Raw genomic sequence first — 20,698 nt, forward strand, 5'->3', positions numbered from 1 at the left:
CCCCTCTTGTCACTAACGCCCCAGTCAGACTTCCCTCCCGAACAGTCCTCTATAAGAACTCTATCCTATCAGCCAGACCCTCAAACTCCCCTTCCTGGTACCAACGTCCACCGAGACACTACTATTACAATTCCCGAATACCTCCTTCCCAGTCGCCAATTCCCTCACAGAAGCCTCTGACGCCTGCAGTTTACACCGCACATCTACCTCTCTAGACCAATCGCTCTGCGTGCTGCCTCTCCCTGCCCGCACCGCGTCGCTGGGAGCGCCGCCGGAAACCCCGCCCCCGCCAGTTGCTAGGCGCCGCCAGCCGGAAGTCCCGCCTGCTGTGTAGTCTCCGCTGTCGCTGCCGCTGTCGTTGTTGTTGTGGTTGGTGCTCTGAGCTCCGCGGCTCCGAGAGCCGGCTGAGTCCCTTCCCCGCTGTCGCCATGAAGTGGATGTTTAAGGAGGACCACTCTCTCGGTGAGCGTCGGGCCACTGGCCGGGCTGTGGGAGCCGGCGCGGCGGGTGGTCCCCTCCCCCACTTGGGCCGCTCTGGGCTGGGCCGGGCTGGGCGGATGCTGCTCCTTGGGTTAGCGTCTCCGAGGCCCCAGTCCCCAGACCTGTTCCCCACGGACCCCGTGCCGCCTTCGGGAGGCCTTTCCCGGAGCCAGGGGACCACGGACCGAGACAGCCGGGACTCTCGAATGAGGGCCCGGGGCGTGCGTAGGTCGCGGGGGGAGGGACGAAGTGGGGCCGAGAACAGGTCGGTGGCCAGGCGCGACTGTCATCCCGGTTTCTCCCACAGAACATAGATGCGTGGAATCTGCGAAGATCCGAGCGAAATATCCGGACCGGGTTCCGGTGAGTAAACTCCCCGCCCCTTCACCTCACTGTCACCTCTGTCTTCTAGTACTCCTGATAGGGCCCAGACCATTCAACAGTTGACAAGTTGAGGTACCAGTCCCGGTACAGCAGCAGCCGGGCCAGACTGGATTAAGGGTTGTCCGGGGCCCGAGCGTGGGGGGCTCAAGGTGGTGCTGTTTAGGATGCTTGAGCACTCAATCTCCCGATCTAGGCCAGTGAGCTGCCTGAGCCTCCAGGCTCCCTCGGCAATTATGTAAGGAACGATATTCTAGGACAGGGCAACAGGTCACTAGCACTTTGGGGAACAGTGGTGGAGGGAGACCATCACTTTGGTCTTGGAAGTGGTACTTGAGTCTCAGGACAGTCTCATCTTTAACTTTGAACCCCCATCTTTACCTGACTTCCAGCTCACTTTTCTCACCCTGACCCTGTCATCCTTTCCTGACCAAAAAAAAAAAAAAGAAAGAAAGAAAGAAAAAAGAAAAAGCTGAGAAGTCTCTGAAAACTCCTTCTCCCATGTTTTTTCTCAATCAGTATTAAATATGATCCTATATTTCTTGCATGGTAAGGGAGGTGGTTTCTGTAATCCTTATTGATTTTTAAAGGATGTCAGGCCTGTTATTGTAGCTCACTGCTTGTGAGCACTTCCTGTGGAGAGGGGGCAGGAGGGACAAATCTGAAACCTGGTTTAGAGAAAAGCAACAGGCCAAATGAAGAGCTGGGTTCCTGGCTGGCTGGGAGTGCCAGCGGTTCCCATTAGTCCATCCATTCTCATTTCCTGTGTTCCTAGGATCCTAATTCCCCTGTAGTGCAGATCCATTCTGGGGTCTTGGAATAACAAGGCTGCAGAGGAAACTCCCACAGATATTGCCCTATCTGCCCAGACAAAACACTGAAGAGCTTTGTATTAAAGGCTGTGTTTCTCTTAATGCATGCAGAGATCAGGGATAAGAAATATTAATAATTGACCACTGAAAAGCACTTACTGTTTCCCTATAATACATTTATATTGGTTCTTAACTCCAGAGTGTGTGGTTTAGTAAGGGCATATTTCTTCATGTTGTGCAACTCCCCACCCACCTCCTTGCCCACACACTATTTTTCTCAGTTCCCTGACAGTGCAAGTCCAGAGCCTCACATGAGAAATCCAGTCCTGACCACTCTTTGCTTTTCCAGGTGATTGTGGAAAAAGTGTCAGGCTCTCAGATTGTTGACATTGACAAACGGAAGTATCTGGTTCCATCTGACATCACTGTGGCTCAGTTCATGTGGATCATCAGGAAAAGGATCCAGCTTCCTTCTGAAAAGGCAATCTTCCTGTTTGTGGATAAGACAGTCCCACAGTCCAGGTGAGAGATATTTACTGGTATGGGCCATCTGCTTGGCTGTTTACAGAACTCAGAATTTTGGGGGTGTGAAAATTCTTACAGATCCTGGCTGGAAATCTAGATTTTGTGCTATCTAACATCAGGAACTGAATGAAAATAAGGTCCGCAATATATGGGAGTATACTTAGGGTTAAGAAAATAAAACCAGATCTCGACTTAAAAAGAAATGATGAAATCCAGCCTTAGACCCCCAAGAACCCTTTAAAACAAGTTGAGGGTTTAACTTAGGCTTGAGCCACTAGTAGAACTGTAGCCTGAAATGGTTTTCTCCAAATGACTCACCAACCGGGTCCTGTCATTCTCCACCAGGAGCTTGTATGCCTTGCTGAGGTGGAGCTTTAGCTAGTCACCATCGTGCTTGCTCTCCAAACTTAGCCAGCTCTGCAACTGTGCGAGTCTCTCTAGCTGCACCTGATCTTCAGTACGCTGGAATGGCTGCTCTTCAGCAAAGGGCTCTGAGGTCTCTCTACAGACTTAGCCTCCCTTACTGCCATCTGTTCTTACTGTCAGAGTCTGACTGTGGAAAGAGGGAAATGGACCGGCTCAGTCTAGTTCCCTGGTCCTTCTTTCCCTTACTGATTGAATACTTCTCTGCCCTCTGCCAGATGCTGGCCCCTCTTCCCTGAGTGTGAGTTCCTGGCTGCATCTCATCTTTGTGACCCAAACTAAGTTTCATTTATTGTCCCCTCTTAAAAGTAGTACTTCTAAAAGCTAAGGCTTTCAGAAGCCCTGGGAAATAGTGTAATGTAGCCAAAAGAATGTTCCTTCTGAAAATCCTTGAAAGCTCCAGAAGAGGCCTAAGCCATATTCTAGTCCTTTTCCTATGAAAGGTAGAAAGCTCTTTTTTGATCTTAAAGAGGTTAAATCTTCATTCATATCACCTGTAATTTCTGCAAGACTCGGTGGCTTCTTGAGTGGAAGTACGTGATGATGACCTGTGGCACTGAGTTTATTTCCTTGGATTCTGATCCTCTGATACTGGGAGGAAATGGAGCAGGTTTCTGTGGGCCATTAAGATTACTCTGATGACTCAGTGTTAATCTCACCATTAAAATGGTAGCAAATTTTAGCAACTGCCCCCTCCTCCCATTATCCCTGAGATATAAATAGAATTGGAAATGAGCCTTGCCTGGTGTGGCTCAGTAGATTGAGCGCTGGCCTGTGAACCAAGGGGCTGCCAGTTCAATTCCCAGTCTGGGGCACATGCCTGGGTTACAGGCCAGGTCCCCAGTTGGGGGCACACTAGAGGCAACCACACATTGATGTTTCTCCCCGTCTCTTTCTCCTTTCCTTCCCATCTCTACAAATAAATAAACTAAAAATATATATATAAATGGAAATGAAGAGTGATTCTCAGGGCAGCAGAGGCTACTTCAGGGCCATTTCCTCTCCAACCTGGTAAGAATCTGCCCTAAAGCAGATTTATACCAGTGATCAGGATTTTAGAGTCACTAATGAGGGCCCCTTTGTCCATGCCCTGAGGGCCTTTAGCCCCAGTTTCTGACTCCGTGCCCTACACTTAAAGCAGCAGTATTTTGTTTGGGGGTTTTATTCTTTTTTTTATTCTTTTTTTAAATTTTAATCATTGTTCCCGGGGTTTTATTCTTAAAGACACATTTGTTTATAAATAAGAGACCTGTGACATCATGGGACTTTATGCAAATACTGATCACCTGATAACACAAACAGAATTACCACAGGGTCTCCTTCCTAAAGCTGCTGTGTGACTCGTCTTCTCCACATCCTTCCCCAAGGCAGTTTAGCAGCCTTTTTCTCAGCTCTTTCCAGACTCCTTAGGGAAAAGTCCAGAGTCTGTCTCTCTCTTAGCCTTCAGTGCTTGCTGCCTTCCAAGAGACTCGGGAAATGAGTCGAGAAAGGATGAACCCAACCCTGCAGGAGCCCTTCCCCATCTAGTAACAGACAGGTCTGCACCTGATCACTCATACCTGAGGCTTCCATTATCCCTGCCTTGGAGCAGAACTTTGAGGGAGTGTTCTGAACACAGGTGATCACTCTGTAGAATGTCGTGATTATTGTTTAGTATTAAAATGTTGATTCTAGAAATAGAAGCAAGTCCCTCAGAGTTTTACTTCCTAAATTCTTTCTGAGTTCTGTTTTTTAAAAAGGGGGAATCTCAACAACCTTCTTGCATTTATCATTGGAAAGTTCAACCTGCCTAGGTTCCTGCATCCAGAATCAGGCCAAAAACAAAAAGAAAACTATGGGTGGGTACAGACAGAACTTGAGAAAGCACATCGGTGTATAAGTTTCCCAGTCACGTCATTGGAGGGGAACCCAGGCCTGGCAGTGGTACTACTTTTTGGTCTTTGTTTAGATTTAGAACACAGACAAGAGTCTCGTTAATCTTGTTTAAATATAAACAGGAGTATATTATTAACAAAAGTGTCTCTAGGATGTGATGATTTAAGAATGTTACATTGATAAACCTGTGCTGTTTAATACTATGGTGTTTAGTTGCTTCTGGATCTTAAGGAAGTACTAAGTAAAATGAAGTTGTGATGTCTTATAGTCCATTCAAACTCTATGTAGAAATGTGCTTAAATCAAGCACTTTTGACCATTTCTGGGTAAATACCTCTTCAATAATGGGGTTTATTTCAGCCAATAAATAAGTTTATTTGTATCAGAGAAAAATCTGATAAAAGGAACAAGCAGTGGTTAATTTTTATTTTTGAGACTCTCAGGAGCCCTCAGGGTCACACTGACTTTCACTTTGAGGCATTATCGTGCCAGGATCCACAGCAGGGTCCTCTGTCCTCCCACCTCACCCCACCTACCTTCCCCTGCTAGAAAAGAGATAAATGTAGGTCCAGTGGAAACACGCGTGCTTCCGAGCAGATGGGTAGCCAGGTGTGCCTATTGGTCCAGCTAATTCATGAGTCAGGCAGGATCCCACAGCCTCCATGACCTGACCTTGGTTGTGCGGCAAGAGAAGGTTCTGCAGGGAATGGGCGTCCACACAGTTGTAGGTCAGTCTGCTAGTTCATAGGCTGTTGAATAGCTTAAAACTAATGTTTGCCTGAGCAGCATGGCCATTCCTGGATATGGATTCTCCGAAAGGCTATTGGTTAGTTTGTTTGGATCTGTGACCCTGAATGGAGCAGTTAGAGACAAGGTTTTAAGGAGCAATCTAGGTTCGTTCCATTCAGTACTTCAGGGTTCCACCATACCTCAGATTGGCTCTGTAGCCTGAATCTGCCATTGGCTTTTCCCATGTCTTTCCCCATCAGATTCGGAGCTTGGAAGGTGGGAGTACCTCTCGTCCTCAGCAGCATCCTTCTAGGATGAGTGCATGTAGTACTTGATGCCCCTGTGGTATGCATTAGTATTAGACTGGAGGCCACCTTTGGGTGTCTTCTGCAACTGGTGACCTAGGCAGGAAGCCTTGGAGTTGTGCTGTTTGCCAGTTGTGAGGTTATCCAGCGAGCCTGTACAGCTTAGCCAGGCACACGCATCAGAGCTGCCTCTGTGCTTCAGAATCCTCAGGCGTTCCAGCAGCAGGCGGCTCACTGCTGTGTGGCTCGGACTCTGCGAATTCTGAGAGGGAAGGTCATCTTGGAGGCTATGGAACTTGTACTGACACAGCAGCCTTCTGCAATAGACTGCCTGCTGACTATTCTTTTAATGGGACTTAAAAACCTTTTTTAAAAAACTATTTGTGGCCCAGCTCTTTTTGGCTCCAGGCCAAGTTACTCTGACTGTATGTCTGTGGTCTGGCACTACAGTGCTGTTTTCAAATCATACTGTACGCATGTGCCAGTCTTCTTTCATGGTACCCAGAGAAGCTTTGAAATCAGGTGTTCAGTCGGGATGCTGGATGGGGTATTTAGCTCCTAGCATTGAGCATTGTCAGTTTTCAAGTTCTGCCCAAGGGGTACCCGGAGTGTAAGGACACAGTGCTACTGCCAGCTAAAGTTTCCACACAAAGCTGCATGACAGAAAAGGAGAACTGTGAGAGGACTCTTAAAGTCATTAGGCACAGCCCTGTCGTTGTCAAATTACAAGATCTGAAGGAGAGAGTGCTAAGAGCTGGATACTCAGTGTGTGATACAGAGGCTGGTAGTGGTGGCCTTACCTGGGACTTGTTAACAGTGTCATGGGCCCCACCTTGGCCTTCTGGTGATTATGTATGTTTGTGTGTTTGTGTGAGGAGCACTGTGCTAAGGAAGATCTCCATAGAAGGTATAGGGATGCTGACATTGAGGCTTTAGATCTAGCTGTGTATGCACTTGGAGGGAGCACAGCATGGTGGTAAGAATGTCTCCTGGCTTTGTGACCTGGGGTAAATTATTTGACCTCTCAGCTTCACTTACTGTATGTATGTATGAACTATCGATTATGATAGTACTTGCCTCATAAGATTGTTGTGAGGATAAAGGGTTAATGTGTGTAATGCACTTAGAACAGTGCTTGGCACATTGGTGTTTGCTGTTATAGTTACAATTTTTATGATCAGCCTCTGTAGCTGCTGTGGCACTGGTTTAGTGAATTAAAAAACCCAAGATTTACTGTGAAGACAATGGAATCTAAAGATAGAAGGTCCCGTGATTTTCCCCACCTCCCACCTGAGAGTCTCAGAGCCTGCCTTAGACTGCAGTGGTTTCAGTGGTCACTGTTCACTGCAGACAGACTAGAGTCTGGGGCGGGACACTAGTGTTTATAAAGCTACTGAAGTATTTCTAATTCAGCAGGTCTTCCAACCTGCCAGGAAAATAGCAGAACTTAGTCTGTCAGATGGAAGCAAACTTGCATAGGCACCAAGGGGTGGCTGGCTGCCTTTGAATTTCACACAGTATCTGTTACTTCTGTGTCTAAACCCCTGTGGTAATAGTAGTGGGGAGATGGTTGGTACAGGTCTCATCAGGGTCACCCTAGATACTTAAACAGAATGGGGCAAAAGGAGTTGTGGTCGTAGCTGTAGCTGTTTTCCTCCTAGCCTCATTCTGAGGAGTCTCAAAGAAAAGCAGAGTCCCTTGGGGCATTCCCAAACACCAGGGTAAAAATCTTGACACACTCAGCTACTTGTGCAGGCCCTTTGCTAGTTGCTGGCTCCTTGCTCCACTTCCTGTCATGTCACTCTGCTTCCTGATCACGTGGCTCTTAAAGATAAGCATCTTTAAAAAACAAACAAAGAAAAAGGACAAGCATCTAGCCCTAGCTGGCTAGCTCTGGTTGGTTAGAGCATCACCATACACTGAGGTTGCAGGTCAGTCCCCGATCAGGGCACATACAAGAATCAACTAATGAATGCATAAGTAAGTGGAACAACAAATCAGTTTCTTTCCCTTTCTCTCTCTCTCTCAAAAAATCAATTTAGAAAACTATATTTGAAAAAAGACAAGCATCTATCTTCCTTTGGCAAAGGGACTGGTTCTCAACCTGGATGCACATGAAATTATCTTTGGCATTTTAAACATGCGGCTGCCTGGGTCCTACATCTCCAGAGATTCAGATTTAATTAGTCTGGCGTGGGGCTTATGCACAGAGATGTTTTTAAAGCTCCCCATTGTTTCTGATGTGCAGCTAAGGTTGAGACCCACCATTCCAGGTGTTCTCATGAGCAAGGGTTCCTCCCGTTACGCACTGCTCCCCAAGTCCTCATGTGTTCCAGGGTAGTGCTATCGATAGGAATGACATTCGAGCTACATTTGTTATTTAAAATTTTTAATATTCATATTAAGAAAGCAATGTGAAATTAATTTTAATGTTTTATTTATCCAGTATATCCAGAGTGTCATCATTATAGCACGTAATCAAAATTTAAATATTTTACATCCTTTTTCCATACTAAGTCAGGCTTTGAAATCTTGTATATGTTTTGTACTTACAACACATCCCAATTCAGTGAGCCACATTGCAAGTGCTAAATGTAGTTAGTGGCTACTGATTGAACAGTAAAAATATGGGACATTTGTATCATAACAGAAATTTCTAGCAGACAGCGCTGTTCCAGGGAGTCCTCGTTTTACAGATTCCAGGTTAAGAGATCCTCACAAGGAGCACTGTTTCATTGCACAAGATGCTGATGACAGGCCATTTCGTATTCCTACTTATCCGCCCCCACTTTGTTACTTAATAATTCTTATCTACCCACACAGTCAGATGGGTTGAACTTGAAACTGGGTAGGAAGAGTAAGAAAGGAAAAACTCCCCTTTACAAATGTAGCCTGTGATGGAGGTCACACACAGCCTGCCAGGAGCACAGTAGCAGAGGGGGGCAGTCCTTGCTTCACCAGCTTGAGGCCCTGGACCCCTTGTTATGCACCCCCAGTGGCCCTTGTTTCACTGAGTCCTGCATTTGGTGTCTCTTGTGATCTGTCCAGGCTGGTGACCTCGATGTCTCTGGCTGGCTCTCGGATTGCTGCTGCTTTACTGCTGGTTCTGTTGACCTCACCACTTATGGTTACCCTGATGTTTTGCACATGTCTTTGACTCCTTCTCATCTCTAATACTACAGTCAGTAGCCAGAGCTCACCCAGGGTTCCATGTGTTACTAGTCTTAACTCTGGAGCCGGTACAGCTCAGTTTCATGGCAGAGAACTAGAGTAGTTCTCCTCCACTGCAGTCTGGTTTATGGCTTAGGGAAAGCCAGCTTTCCCAGCCACGTGTTTAGTTTGAGCGGTGTCTATTTCTGGAGGGTTCTTAAGAAGGTTGGCCAGGGCTTCTGTGGATCCCGGATATAATCTGAGAGATGTCTGTATTACATGTGAGGAAAATAACTTCTCTTTGATGATGCTGACACAGATCTCTGGAACACAGGGGTTTTGGTGGGGGAGCTTCCACAGAATGAACCCACTTGTATGTACATGTCAGGTACAAATTAGAAATAGTAATAAACCAGCCTGAGGCAGAAGAAAGCTCACGTACTCTTCCTTTCCTTAATCCTTCACCCACATGGGGATGGGCCTTCTAGGCTCTTAATTTTGCTTAGTTTTTTTCCCGCTTGCCCTTAGCATTCAGAAAGCATTCTGAATGTACTAACCAGCCTAGGCCACTCAAGGAGCTAGATGGAGTTGGCCTCTGAGGGATTAACTTATGTGAGGGTACTTGCAAACGGCATTGCCCTGGGTCAGGAGAATGGAGATTTGATTTCAGTCTTATGATTCCCAGAGGCTTCATTTACCTTAATCTTTTGTGGCTCCATTTACCTTCTTTACAACAGGAATGTAGTGCTACTGAGATCCGAATTTCTTTTTACCACTTACCACCAGAGGTGTGGGAGAGGGTCGTCACATTCCTTATCCCTAAGTCATCTTTCTGCCAACACCTAGACTCAGTAACCAGACCCACTTCTCAGTGTTGTTTTTTCTTTTTAAAAACTTCATTGCAACATAACTTTGCTTACAGAAATACACTCATAGAATGGTTAATAGAATGCAATTTAAGTTTAACTTATTTTACATGATTTGGACAAAAAACGTGGTGCATGGTTTAAACATCAAACAAAAAAAGATTTGCAACCATTTTATTTCCATCTATTACAAATGTATATAAAAGATCCTCCATCAAATGCTGCTAAGGCTGTGGCAAGAACCTTGAGAAATTAATCTTTGGTTTGTCTCTGAAAAATAACATGTATTGTACTGTAAAATTTTCTAAAATTAGTGTAACAAAATAGTGTTGCAGTGTTTCAATGCCAGTTTACAAAGTTCAGTAACTAATGGATGCTGAAAATGGTGGAGAGAGCCTATATATACGTGTTCAATGTTGTTTTTTGTTTTTCCTTTTCAAGCCTAACTATGGGACAACTTTACGAGAAGGAAAAAGATGAAGATGGATTCTTGTATGTGGCCTACAGTGGAGAGAACACGTTTGGCTTCTGAGAGCCAGTGCGGGGCTAGGTGTACTCTACCTGCTTGTGTATCTTGTAAATAGGCGGCCGTTTTCAGTTACTATTCCAGATCCTCTTCACCTTAGACCTATTAGTGCGTTTGTAACTGGATTGATTTCTTAATATATTGGGAGGTTTTTGTTTCCTTAGCCTAGTAAATTATCATACAGAGTTTTATTTTGAGTTTTCTTTTTGTGCACTGTCCTCATGGCTATACTCTCCAGAGGTCTTGCTCCTCTGGGAATCATATTTAATGAAGGTATTTCCATATTGACGTGAGATAGGTGGGGCATTAAAGGGAAAGGGAGGAAAATGATGCATTTATTCTGGATTATGTTTGAAGTGTTAGATGGCTAAGTATTAAAAGCATCCAAATTAAATCCTTAGCAATCAGAACACTTGCTTCACTAGATTTTGCCAACTGCCAATCGGTTGGACTGAGCTAATCTGTTCCTCTTTCTGAAACTATTAAGGTAAATAATTAACAATAAAACTTCCTCTTATAAAGGCATTGCAGTGTGACCATGTCCTTTATTCACCAGCTATTTCATCAGAGAAATAGTTCCTATGTCTGCCGGGCCAGGAGGAAGGTTTGTGGGGACACGACAGCACAGCTGCGGAGAAGGAGCAGTGGCCTGTGTCATGAAGGGGGACTTTTTTTAAAAGTGGTTAATATGTTCACATGGTTCCAATGTCAGACCTCTATAAAAAGGTATACACGGAGCTCCCCCCACTGTCTTCTGACTGCCCTCACCCTCGCCTGTGGCCAACTACTTTCACTGCCTTCTTGTTTCTTGTTAGTATTTGTTCTTGGAAGTACAATTAAATACAAATATATATCCTTATTTTATTTTTCTTGTACAAAAAATACATATACTTATGTATATTGCTTTTTTCATTTAACAATATATCCTGGTGGTCTTTCCATAACAGTCCATACATAGCCTTTCATTCATTTTTACAGCAAATTGTATTGTGCTGTGTGGACATATGATTATTACTTAACAAGTTTCCTCTAAATGGCATTTTGGTTGTTTGCCATCTTTTACATACAGCACATACTATATACTATGTAGTATGTTGGAATAACTATATACATACAGCCTTTATATATACCTGTACTTGTCTACGGTGCTGCTCTTCTGTACCTTCTTTCTAAAAATCGAGATTTAAATTTTTCCAGGCCCATGAGTTTCATGATATTCTAAGAGGAAATGCTTACTTTCTAAACCTTCCTCAGACTGTATTGGAGGCTAGAGCCTTACATAAATTATTAGAATAAAGAAACCAGGGATCACCCATCGATCTAAAGACATGTAGTTAAAATGACTGTCAAATTTCTACTGGGGAAGAAAAACAAAGATCTTTGGCTTCATCTTTACCAAATTATATAAGCAACCCGTCAAAGCTCTCTACTGATGTCAGCTTCCCAGTTGGGATCAGAAGAAATATTCTTGTCATAAGATCTTGTGGGTCTTTCCCGAACCTGACCCAATAAACTCTGTGGTCCTCTTTACTGGTCCTTTCAAACTAGGAACAGAAACTGACCTGTGAGTGAGCAAGGTAAAGGGAAAGGAACAAGTTGTGTGTTTCAAGCAGTCTTGTTGGCAGTAACATAACACCCAACTCAAACTGGCTTAAGCTCTAGAAAGGCAATTTATATTTCAACTCTCAAATAAGGGTGGTTTACTGACTTCAGGCATAGCTTGAACCAGAGATCCAGTGATAACATCAAAACTCTTCATCTCTTGGTTTTGTTTTCCTCTATGTTGACTTCATTCTCAGGCAGATTCCTTCCATGTTATGGCAAAGATAGCCTCACCAGCTTAGTGACTCCAGTAGAAGGAGGAGCATTTCTTCTGAGAACAATGTCAGAAGTCCCTGGGAGGATTCTGACCTTGCTTGATGTACTAAACAGCCCCTGCTTGGGGGAGGGGCTGATGTGAAGGAATGGTAATGCCCTTCTTAAGCGTGTGAACAGAATAGGGTTATACCGATGAAGCTTAACAAGAGCCTTTTGACTTGTTTGTTTCACAACCACAAACCACAAATGCAACTGAGAAGAAATAGAAGGAAGAAGAAAATCAAAAGGCAAGTGTCATTGAAGCCAACTGTGTTTTTCTTTCTTTTAAAGTAATTTATGCCCTGGCTGGTGTGGCTCAGAGAATTGAGTGCCAGCCTGTAAACCAAAGGGACTGGTTCACTTCCCAGTCAGGGCACATGCCTGGGTTGTAGGCCAGGTCCCCAGTAGGGGGCGCATGAGAGTCAACCACACACTGATGTTTCTCTCCCTCTCTTCCCCTCCCTAAAAGCAAATTAAATAAAATCTTTAAAAAAATAAAATAGCTTTTAAAAAGGTAATTTATAGTTAGCATTTGTTGAGCACTCAACTCCTGGATATGATGATTTACACACGTTACCACAGTTAGTCTTCAACAGCCCTCAGAAGACAGGCAGTGTTATTCCCACAGCCATACTGCTACCAAGTGGCAGAATGGAGACACCCAACTTGAGAGTAAGAGGGAAGACAATATTAGCAGGTTCATATTCATGATGTTTGGTTTTCTCTCTCTACAGTGTGCCCCATGCTATGCCAGACACTGGGGTACAGATATTAATAAAGCATTACCCCATCCTCTAGGAGCTTATGTTCTGGTGGTAAACCAACGCATGAATAATTACAGAGCAATGTTGTAAGTGCTATAATAGTATTACTGGAACAGAGGAAAGAATATTACCTATTAAAATTATTGAAAGATTTATTTGTAATATCAATAAAACTGGATTTGTCAATCTTGCCTTAAAATGCAACATCTGAGTGAAACGTTTTAAAAATTATATTAGTAAATAAAATTCAGCAGTATACTTAATCATCCCCAGGTAGAGCTTAGCCCAAGAATGGGTTACATAGTTCATCATTATGTCTATTAATAGGATATGCCATATTAACAAAGGAGAATATATGATACCATAGATGAAGGAAAAGCATGCAAAATAACTCAAAACCCTCTGTGCAGTCAAACCTCTCCACTAATGAACTCATAATTCCTCTTAGCAAATTAAGAAAAGGGGACTTTAACTTGTCAAAGGCAATTCATAAAAAATCTACAGCAAGTACAAATATTATATAAAGCTATGGCAAACAGGCAGTGTGGCACTGACACTGGGATAGCAAGGCCACTGATGGAACAAAACCCAGAAACAGATCTGTGCATAAAACATGTCAGAGGTGGCATGACAAATCACTATGGAGATGATGAACCAGTCAACAAATATAAATGGTACTGTGACAATTGGTTACTTATATGGTAAAATTTAAGAGGCTTTCCCATGACAAATAGGAACTAAAGAAGGAAGTCTGAAGGGTGAGCTTTACAGTATGTAAATTTCATTGCAATAAAGCTGTTAAAGTCTGTCGCTTTTTACTGAACACTGTTCTGGCATAAAACCAATACAACAAAAGAGGAAAAGTAAATGAGGAGCATAAAAATAAAAAGGGAAGACTAAATGTACTTACATGCAGACAGTGATAGTCTGCATAGAAAAATCCAAGAGAATCTATAAAAATCAGAACAAAGTTCAGCATTAATGCTGGATACCAGATCAGTTACAAATATTGATGATATTTCTATGTACCAGTTGTAATCAGTTGGGGAGTATGGTAAGAATAAAGATCTCATTCTTAATAGGAGAAAATTCTATGAGCATATGGAAATACATTTAATATGTTATTAAATGTATGTCCTTCAACGATGTCCTTCAACAATGTTAAAGGACCTAAAAGACCTAAAAGGAGAGGTATAGTAATATACCATATTTAAGGATGAGAACAACCAATATCGTAAAGATGTGTATTGTCCCCAGATTAATCCAAGTTTAATGCAAGAATCTGATAATGCCAGAAGCCATCCAGAACAGCAAAAGGCCAAGAATAACCAAGGAGTGTCAAGATAAACGAGCTAGGGAGACATGTATTTGCAGTAATTAAGACTGTGACATACAGGGGCCCCCACCCCCAGCCCCAGAGCAGCACTGGTCTGTGCCTGTTAGGAACTGGGTCGCACAGCAGGAAGGGAGCAGTGGGTAAGCAAGTGAAGCTTCATCTGAATTATAACCGCTCTTCATCGCTTGCATTACCGCCTGAGCTCTGCCTCCTGTCAGATCAGCGGCAGCATTAGTCTCGTAGGAGCATGAACCCTACTGTGAACTGTGTATGTGAGGGATCTAGATTTCATGCTTCTTAAGAGAACCTAATGCTTGATGATCTGAGGTGGAGCTGAGGCGGCGATGCTAACCCTGGAGAGCGGCTGCAAATACAGATTATCATTAGTGGAGAGGTTTGACTGCACAGAGACCATAATAAGTCAATTGCTTGCAAATTCATATCAAAACGCTACCAGTGAGTAGCAAGTGACAATAAAGCTGCATCTGGTGGCAGACTTTATAGTGGGAAGTGTGTTGATGTACTTCAATTGTCCAGCTGCATCTGGTGGCAGGTCTTAAGTCAGAATCTGACACTTACTTTAGTATGTGTGTGGCCCGCCCATGATTTTATTTATCACCTCCACCCGCATCTCTTTCCTGCACTGCACACTTGTCCCAGTCACAGTTTTGGTAAGCCCACAAGCTGGCCCTAGCCAAAATGAGTAAAAACCAAACGTCACTGGAGAGCTTCTTTGAAAAGGGGGTCTCTCCCAATGATGAGACAGCAGAAGACTCTAATAAGACTGTCAACAAAAAGGAAGCTGCATTTAAAAGAAAATATCAACTCCTACTTAAATTATGGGTTCATTGCAACAGATGATTCACATTCACCACACCCACTTGGTATAAGAGGTGGTGACTGGCTATCCAGTGAAGCCACGAAACCTTCAAAACTGCTTCACCACATAGAGATTTGCATTAGAAGACAAGCCTTTTGAGTTTTTCAAAAGAATAAAAACGTGAACACAAGGAACAGAAGCAATTATTGAAGGTCACCACTTCATCAAATGTGTCTGCACTGAGAGCATCATTGTTAGTGGCTGGCTGCATTGTTAAAGCTAAGAAGGCTTTTACTATTGGTGAAGAGTTGATCCTGCCTGCTGCTAATGACATTTGTCATGAACTGTTTGGAGAGGCTGCAGTTCAAGAGGTGGCATGTGCTCCTCCTTCAGCTAGCACCATAACTAGATGAAATAGCACAGGATATTGAGACACAATTGTTAGGATTAATGAGTCACCATGCTATGCAATCCAGGTCGATGAGTCTACTGATGTTGACAACAAGGCAATAATGCTTGTTTTTGTGCGATATATTTTTCAGGAGGATGTGCACGAGGATATGTGTTGTGCACTTTTGTTGCCAACCAACATCACAGCTGCAGAACTGTTCAAGTCTTTGCACGATTACGTATCAGGAAAACTAAGTTGGTCATTTTGCAGGATGATTAAAACTATCAACCACATTAAAGTACATGCCCTTAACTCACATCTGTTCATGTAACTCTGGTAAGAGGTAGACACAGAACACACACACCTTTTCTTATACACAGAAGTGAGATATATGGCTCTCTAACGGCAGATCACTGGCCAGAGTTTTTGGGTTACAAGAGCTGCTCCAGAGATTTCTTTTAGAAAAACAGCCGCCACTGGCAGCACATTTCAGTGACACAGAATGGGACACAAAAGTTGCTTACTTGTGTGACATACTCAACCTGCCCAACAAACTCAATCTGTCACTTCAGCAGAGAATGACAACTGTGTTCAAGTCGGTGGATAAAGTGACTTTATTCAAAGCCAAACTGGAATTGTGGGGGTGATGAGTAAACAATGGATTTTTTACATGTTTCAAACAGCACAGATTTTGAAAGAGACTGAGCCAGGGCCTTCTCTCTCCCAGCTGGTGATTGATCACCTATCTCAGCTTTCAAAAGAGTTTGAGCATTACTTCCCAACCACAAAAGGCCCCCAAACTGGGAAGGAAGGGATCTGTGACCCATTTGTGAATAAGCCAGGTGAAACGACTTTGTCTGTGCTAGAAGAGGATCAATTGCTGGAGATCGCAAATGACGGTGGCCTAAAAAATATGTCTGAGACAACTTCAAATCTCCATACATTCTGGATTAAATGTATCAAGGTGGAATATCCTGAGATTGCCACAAAAGCACTGAAATGCCTGCTTCCATTTCCAACATCCTATCTTTGTGAAGCAGGTTTTCTGCAGTGACAGCAACCAAAATGAAATTATGGAGTAGACTGGACAAAAGCAACAGACTTCAGGTGCCACTGTCTCCCATCACCCCCAGATGGGACCATCTAGTTGCAAGAACACAAACTCGGCACTTCACGTGGACTCCGACCAGCGGTGTCCGTGTGTTGTGGCTTCATTGAACAAATTCACATGGACTGCAGAAGTCCTATGGAGAAAAAGGGATGGCATGGCCACTCTATGAGTGAGAGAGCGCCCTGACCTTTGCCTGGACAGGCTTTCATTGCTTTTCTGGGCACATTACATCAAGGATGGTCCTCCTTTATTATGCATGGGTTTGCTTTAGGTGGTTACCTTTTATAGATAACAAAGGAAAGGATGTTGCTGATTACTTCAAAGAAAAGGATGTTGCAAATGCAAGGGGAAAAGTGGTCGAACTGGTTACACTCCATCCTTGGGAGGATTAGCACAGACTTTAGGAAGTTACTTTAAAGATATACAGTAAACATTTGTTGCTCCAATTCAGGGTGAGGGAGTTTTAGCAAAAGCAAGCCTCAAAGCAGCCTAGGTACAATGCAGGCCTGGTTCCCTATGGGAAAGATGATCTGTGGGCCTGGCTCCTGTGTGCCACCTCATGCCTGTCGGTTTTCTGAACAAGGGCTGAGCTGCATTCACCACTGCCATGAGGATTGGTTCCCTATAAGGGCTCCCACTGATTCTGCATTATGGTGAGTTATTATAGTTATTTTATTATACATTACAATGTAATAATAATAGAAATAAAGTGTATAATAAATGTCATACACTTGAATCATCCCCAAACCACCCTCCACCCTGGTCCATGGAAAAATCGTCTTCTACAAAACCTGTCCCTGGTGCCAAAAAAGTTGGGGACCACTGCCACATAGCATAGAGATAAATAAACTAGGGAACACAACAGAAACTCAGAAACAGACCCATGCTTAAAATATAACATTGGTGGTGTGAAAATCAAGGGGAAATGATGAACTAGTTAACCCATGATTCTATAATTGGTTATATATATGAAAAAATAGATTCCTATATTACATCATGCCTAAAATAAATTCAAGGTGAATTAAAGATCTAAATGTAGAAAATCAAAACTTAAAACATCTGGAAAGGCATGCCCTCCTTGGGGCATACCCAGTCAAATCTCTTTTTTCGAGTGAATTTTCTTTCTCCTAAATTCTAAGGAACCCTAAGAGACTTGCAACCACGGGGGAGCAATGGGCAGCAGCAGCTGGCCCCAGAGCTAATCTCGCGAACCTGTCTCCAAGGCCCCTTTCCTCTGACTTCCCAGTGAGCTGACAGCAGCCCCGCCTGGGCTCCCTTCTTTCCCGTCACATTTCTAGGGAGCTGAGGCAGCCCACCTAGTCCCTCTCCTGTTGCTTCTTCTCTCCTAGGCCCTTCCTCATTTAACTGTCCCCAACTTTAATAAACGTACTGTCAACATCTTTTAAAAATATAGAAAAAGTTAGAATATCTGTGACCTTGGAGGAGGGGGGTAGCTCTTACACAAAAATACAAAGAGTAAGGAAAAGATTGATAAATTTAAGTACATTAAAATTAAAAATCTTAGAGCAAAAAAAACCCCACTTTTGTATATAAAAAAGGAACTATAAACAAAATTATGGAAGGCCATAGACTGAGTGAGAATGTAACAGATATCAACCAAAAAAGAATATCCAAAACAGATTTTTAAAAACTCTTCCAATGAAAGATAACATAAAATCCTTAACTTCACTCAAAGCCACTGAATATATTGTACATTGCACCGACTTTAGAGTGTCTTTCACAAACACTACAATGTGAACAGTGCCCCCTAGAGTTGTGCACTGTACAAACTCTACATTAAAATATACAAGCTTACACTATAGTGTTGGTGGCCCTCTGAAAATGCAAAGGAAAGTGAACTATGGGATATTGTTTCATATTCATCAAATTGGTCAAGTTAAAAGTTTCAACCTATGAAACATTAGGGAGTACGTGAAGCACCTGGACTGCACATAAACTGATGCTGTGAGTGTAAACTAGTACCATCACACTGGGAAGCAGTTGGACAATATCCAGTAAAGCCGAGATCCAGGTAACCCATGTCCTAGGAAACTCCTTGCCCAGGTGTACACCTAGAAATATCCCTACCCATGTATAAAACATGTCTAAGAATGATCACTGCATCCTGGTTTGTATGAGCAAAAAATTGGAAACCAACTAAATGTCCATTAACAGGAGAATGGAGGCTAAATAGATGGCATATTCACACAAAGGAATACTATACAGCAGTTAAAAGAGATGCCCTAGTGCTACACATATCAACATAAATAAATCTCCAAAATGGTGCTGGTGAAAGAAAAAAGCAAGATGCAGAAATATACTCAGCATATCATTCCTATAAAGTTTTAAACCATGCAAAAAATGGTATGTATTGCTTACAGAAACAAACTTATGTAATAAAAATATAAGCCATGTAATTCAGGATGATGGTTACCTAATGGAGGGAGGGGAATAGTACCAGGGAGGGGTAAATGTGAGATTTCAAACACAACTAGTATGTTTTATTTCTCCAGAAGTAACAACCTGAGGCAAATGTAGCAAAATGTTTACTGTTACTGTTGGTGGCTGTTATTTTTTCTATTTGGAATATTTCATAACTTTTTACTCTTACATTACACAGTGATAATAGAGATTGGGTCCTTCTCAAAGAAGAGCACGTGGTGCCTCCGCTTCCTACCTCCCTTAACTCCTCAGCCAAGGAGAGGCTAGCTCCCACTTCCCTGCCCCTGCTGCATGTGCTGAGGTTACCACAAATATCCTTGTCCTCAAACAGGGGAGCAGAGGGACGACAAGGTTCTTCATTCTTACCTTCCTGATTTCTCTCTCTTTTACTGTATTCTACACTTTAGATTACTCTCTCCTTAACGCTCCTGTCTGCCTTTTTCCTGATTTTCCTTGGGCCTCTTTCCCGACCACACTCTTTCCTCTGCTCCTCTGCCTGCTCCTAAACTCTCCATACTCCCTAGGGTTCAGTCCAGGGTCCCTTTTTCTTCTCATTCTATACACATTTTCCCTGTATGATTTTACTCTAGTCCATGTCTTCAAAGACTTCCTATACATAGAGAATCCAAAATCTCTATCTCCAGCCCACTTCTCTCTCCTGAGCCCCAAACTGGGTACCTCCAAATGCCTCTTCTAGGTCCTTATCCCATGGTATCACAGAAATTCCGAAGTCCGAAACATCAACTCGTGCCCTGCCTGCATCTCCTAGCCCTCAAGACCAGCTCCTCTTCCTCTCTCCCCTTTCCTGATACATGCTACCACATTCCACCCTATCACCCACACAGATCTACAGCCAAAAGTCACCCTTGTTCTGCTAGACTAGCAGTTATGAATTGAAGGCCCATCTGTATGTGGCCCTTAGACATGTACATCAAAATCCAATTTTGTTATTTGTCCTGAAAAATTTTGGAAGATCTGACAGTATCAGATAGAATGAAACAATGGCTCCTCATTGGATAAGGAATACATTTCTCAGTTCATTTTGCCTCCTTTCTTCAAGTTTCCTCCTTCCAGAAATATTTGCATTTGCAACCTTTGCACCACAGTTTATGCACCATCCTTTATTTTGTAACAGAATTTCTCAAAATTATATACAAACAAAATACTAAGCCAGGCTGGCCCTCATCATTCATGAAAGAGGCAAACAGCTGGGCTGCATGATCTGCCTGTGTCAGCACTGGTGAGTGCCCAGTGTCGTCTGGAGTCTGGGATTGTGCGGCCACTCTATCGCCCCCATGACCTTGTTTCTCCTGCTGTCGGCTGATTCCTCAGCCCACTAGGTATTGCTATGCCAGGATAGAGGGCATTCACGATGGCACTAGATAAGTGAAGAACAGAAGTAAAGCATGAAAATACCAGCTGGAAAGGTACTCACTGGAGGTCAGGACCATTACAAGTGGCAGCAATAAAAAAGGTAGTTGAAATATTGGGGTGGCTGCTGAAATGCACATTGAGAAGAGCTCTTCTTTCTCCCAATTATTAGCATCTAATTCGATGAAAATGGGCAAACTAGATCATGTGTATCTATTGTTGGGCAAAGCTTGGGTTGCCAGCGGTGTCATTTCTCAGAGATTTCCTGAGAGGTTGCACATAAAGGTTTCGTTGTTGAACTGAAGATGCTGGGAAGGGGCTGTAGTCGGGATGGTTTCATCACCAAAGGGCCCACCGTGCCTCTCCCCATGGAGACGCTGTGGGTTTCAATGTGCTTTTCATTCTCCGGGCTGCCTGAGCAAACAGCCATCACTGTTTCCATTGTGAGCTCTTCTCCTGCTGGAGCCCAGCCCAAGTTCGGGGAACATGTGTTTGAGACTACCACTTGGCAGCCTGGCTCCTCACTTGGAGCGAC

General features: G+C 43.4%; 1 protein-coding gene across 1 annotated transcript; it reads left to right on the forward strand.

Annotated features, from left to right (window-relative positions):
- The first annotated feature begins 296 nt into the window (after window positions 1–296).
- GABARAPL2 (GABA type A receptor associated protein like 2) lies at window positions 297–10,596 on the forward strand. The gene is made up of 4 exons (XM_028501900.2): window positions 297–462; window positions 788–843; window positions 2,023–2,195; window positions 9,987–10,596. The coding sequence occupies exons 1-4, from the start codon at window positions 429–431 to the stop codon at window positions 10,075–10,077; spliced, it is 354 nt and encodes a 117-aa protein (XP_028357701.1). The 5' UTR covers window positions 297–428; the 3' UTR covers window positions 10,078–10,596.
- Window positions 10,597–20,698: the final 10,102 nt, after the last annotated feature.

This window comes from Phyllostomus discolor, chromosome 12 (assembly GCF_004126475.2).
Source record: "Phyllostomus discolor isolate MPI-MPIP mPhyDis1 chromosome 12, mPhyDis1.pri.v3, whole genome shotgun sequence".
Taxonomy (NCBI): domain Eukaryota; kingdom Metazoa; phylum Chordata; class Mammalia; order Chiroptera; family Phyllostomidae; genus Phyllostomus; species Phyllostomus discolor.

Excerpts from the sequence above, each read along its gene's own strand:
- GABARAPL2 (XM_028501900.2), top strand. The coding sequence starts at position 429 with ATGAAGTGGATGTTTAAGGAGGACCACTCTCTCG. Across the intron at positions 463-787 it reads TAAGGAGGACCACTCTCTCG|AACATAGATGCGTGGAATCT; the intron begins GTGAGCGTCGGG and ends TTTCTCCCACAG. Across the intron at positions 844-2,022 it reads AATATCCGGACCGGGTTCCG|GTGATTGTGGAAAAAGTGTC; the intron begins GTGAGTAAACTC and ends TTGCTTTTCCAG.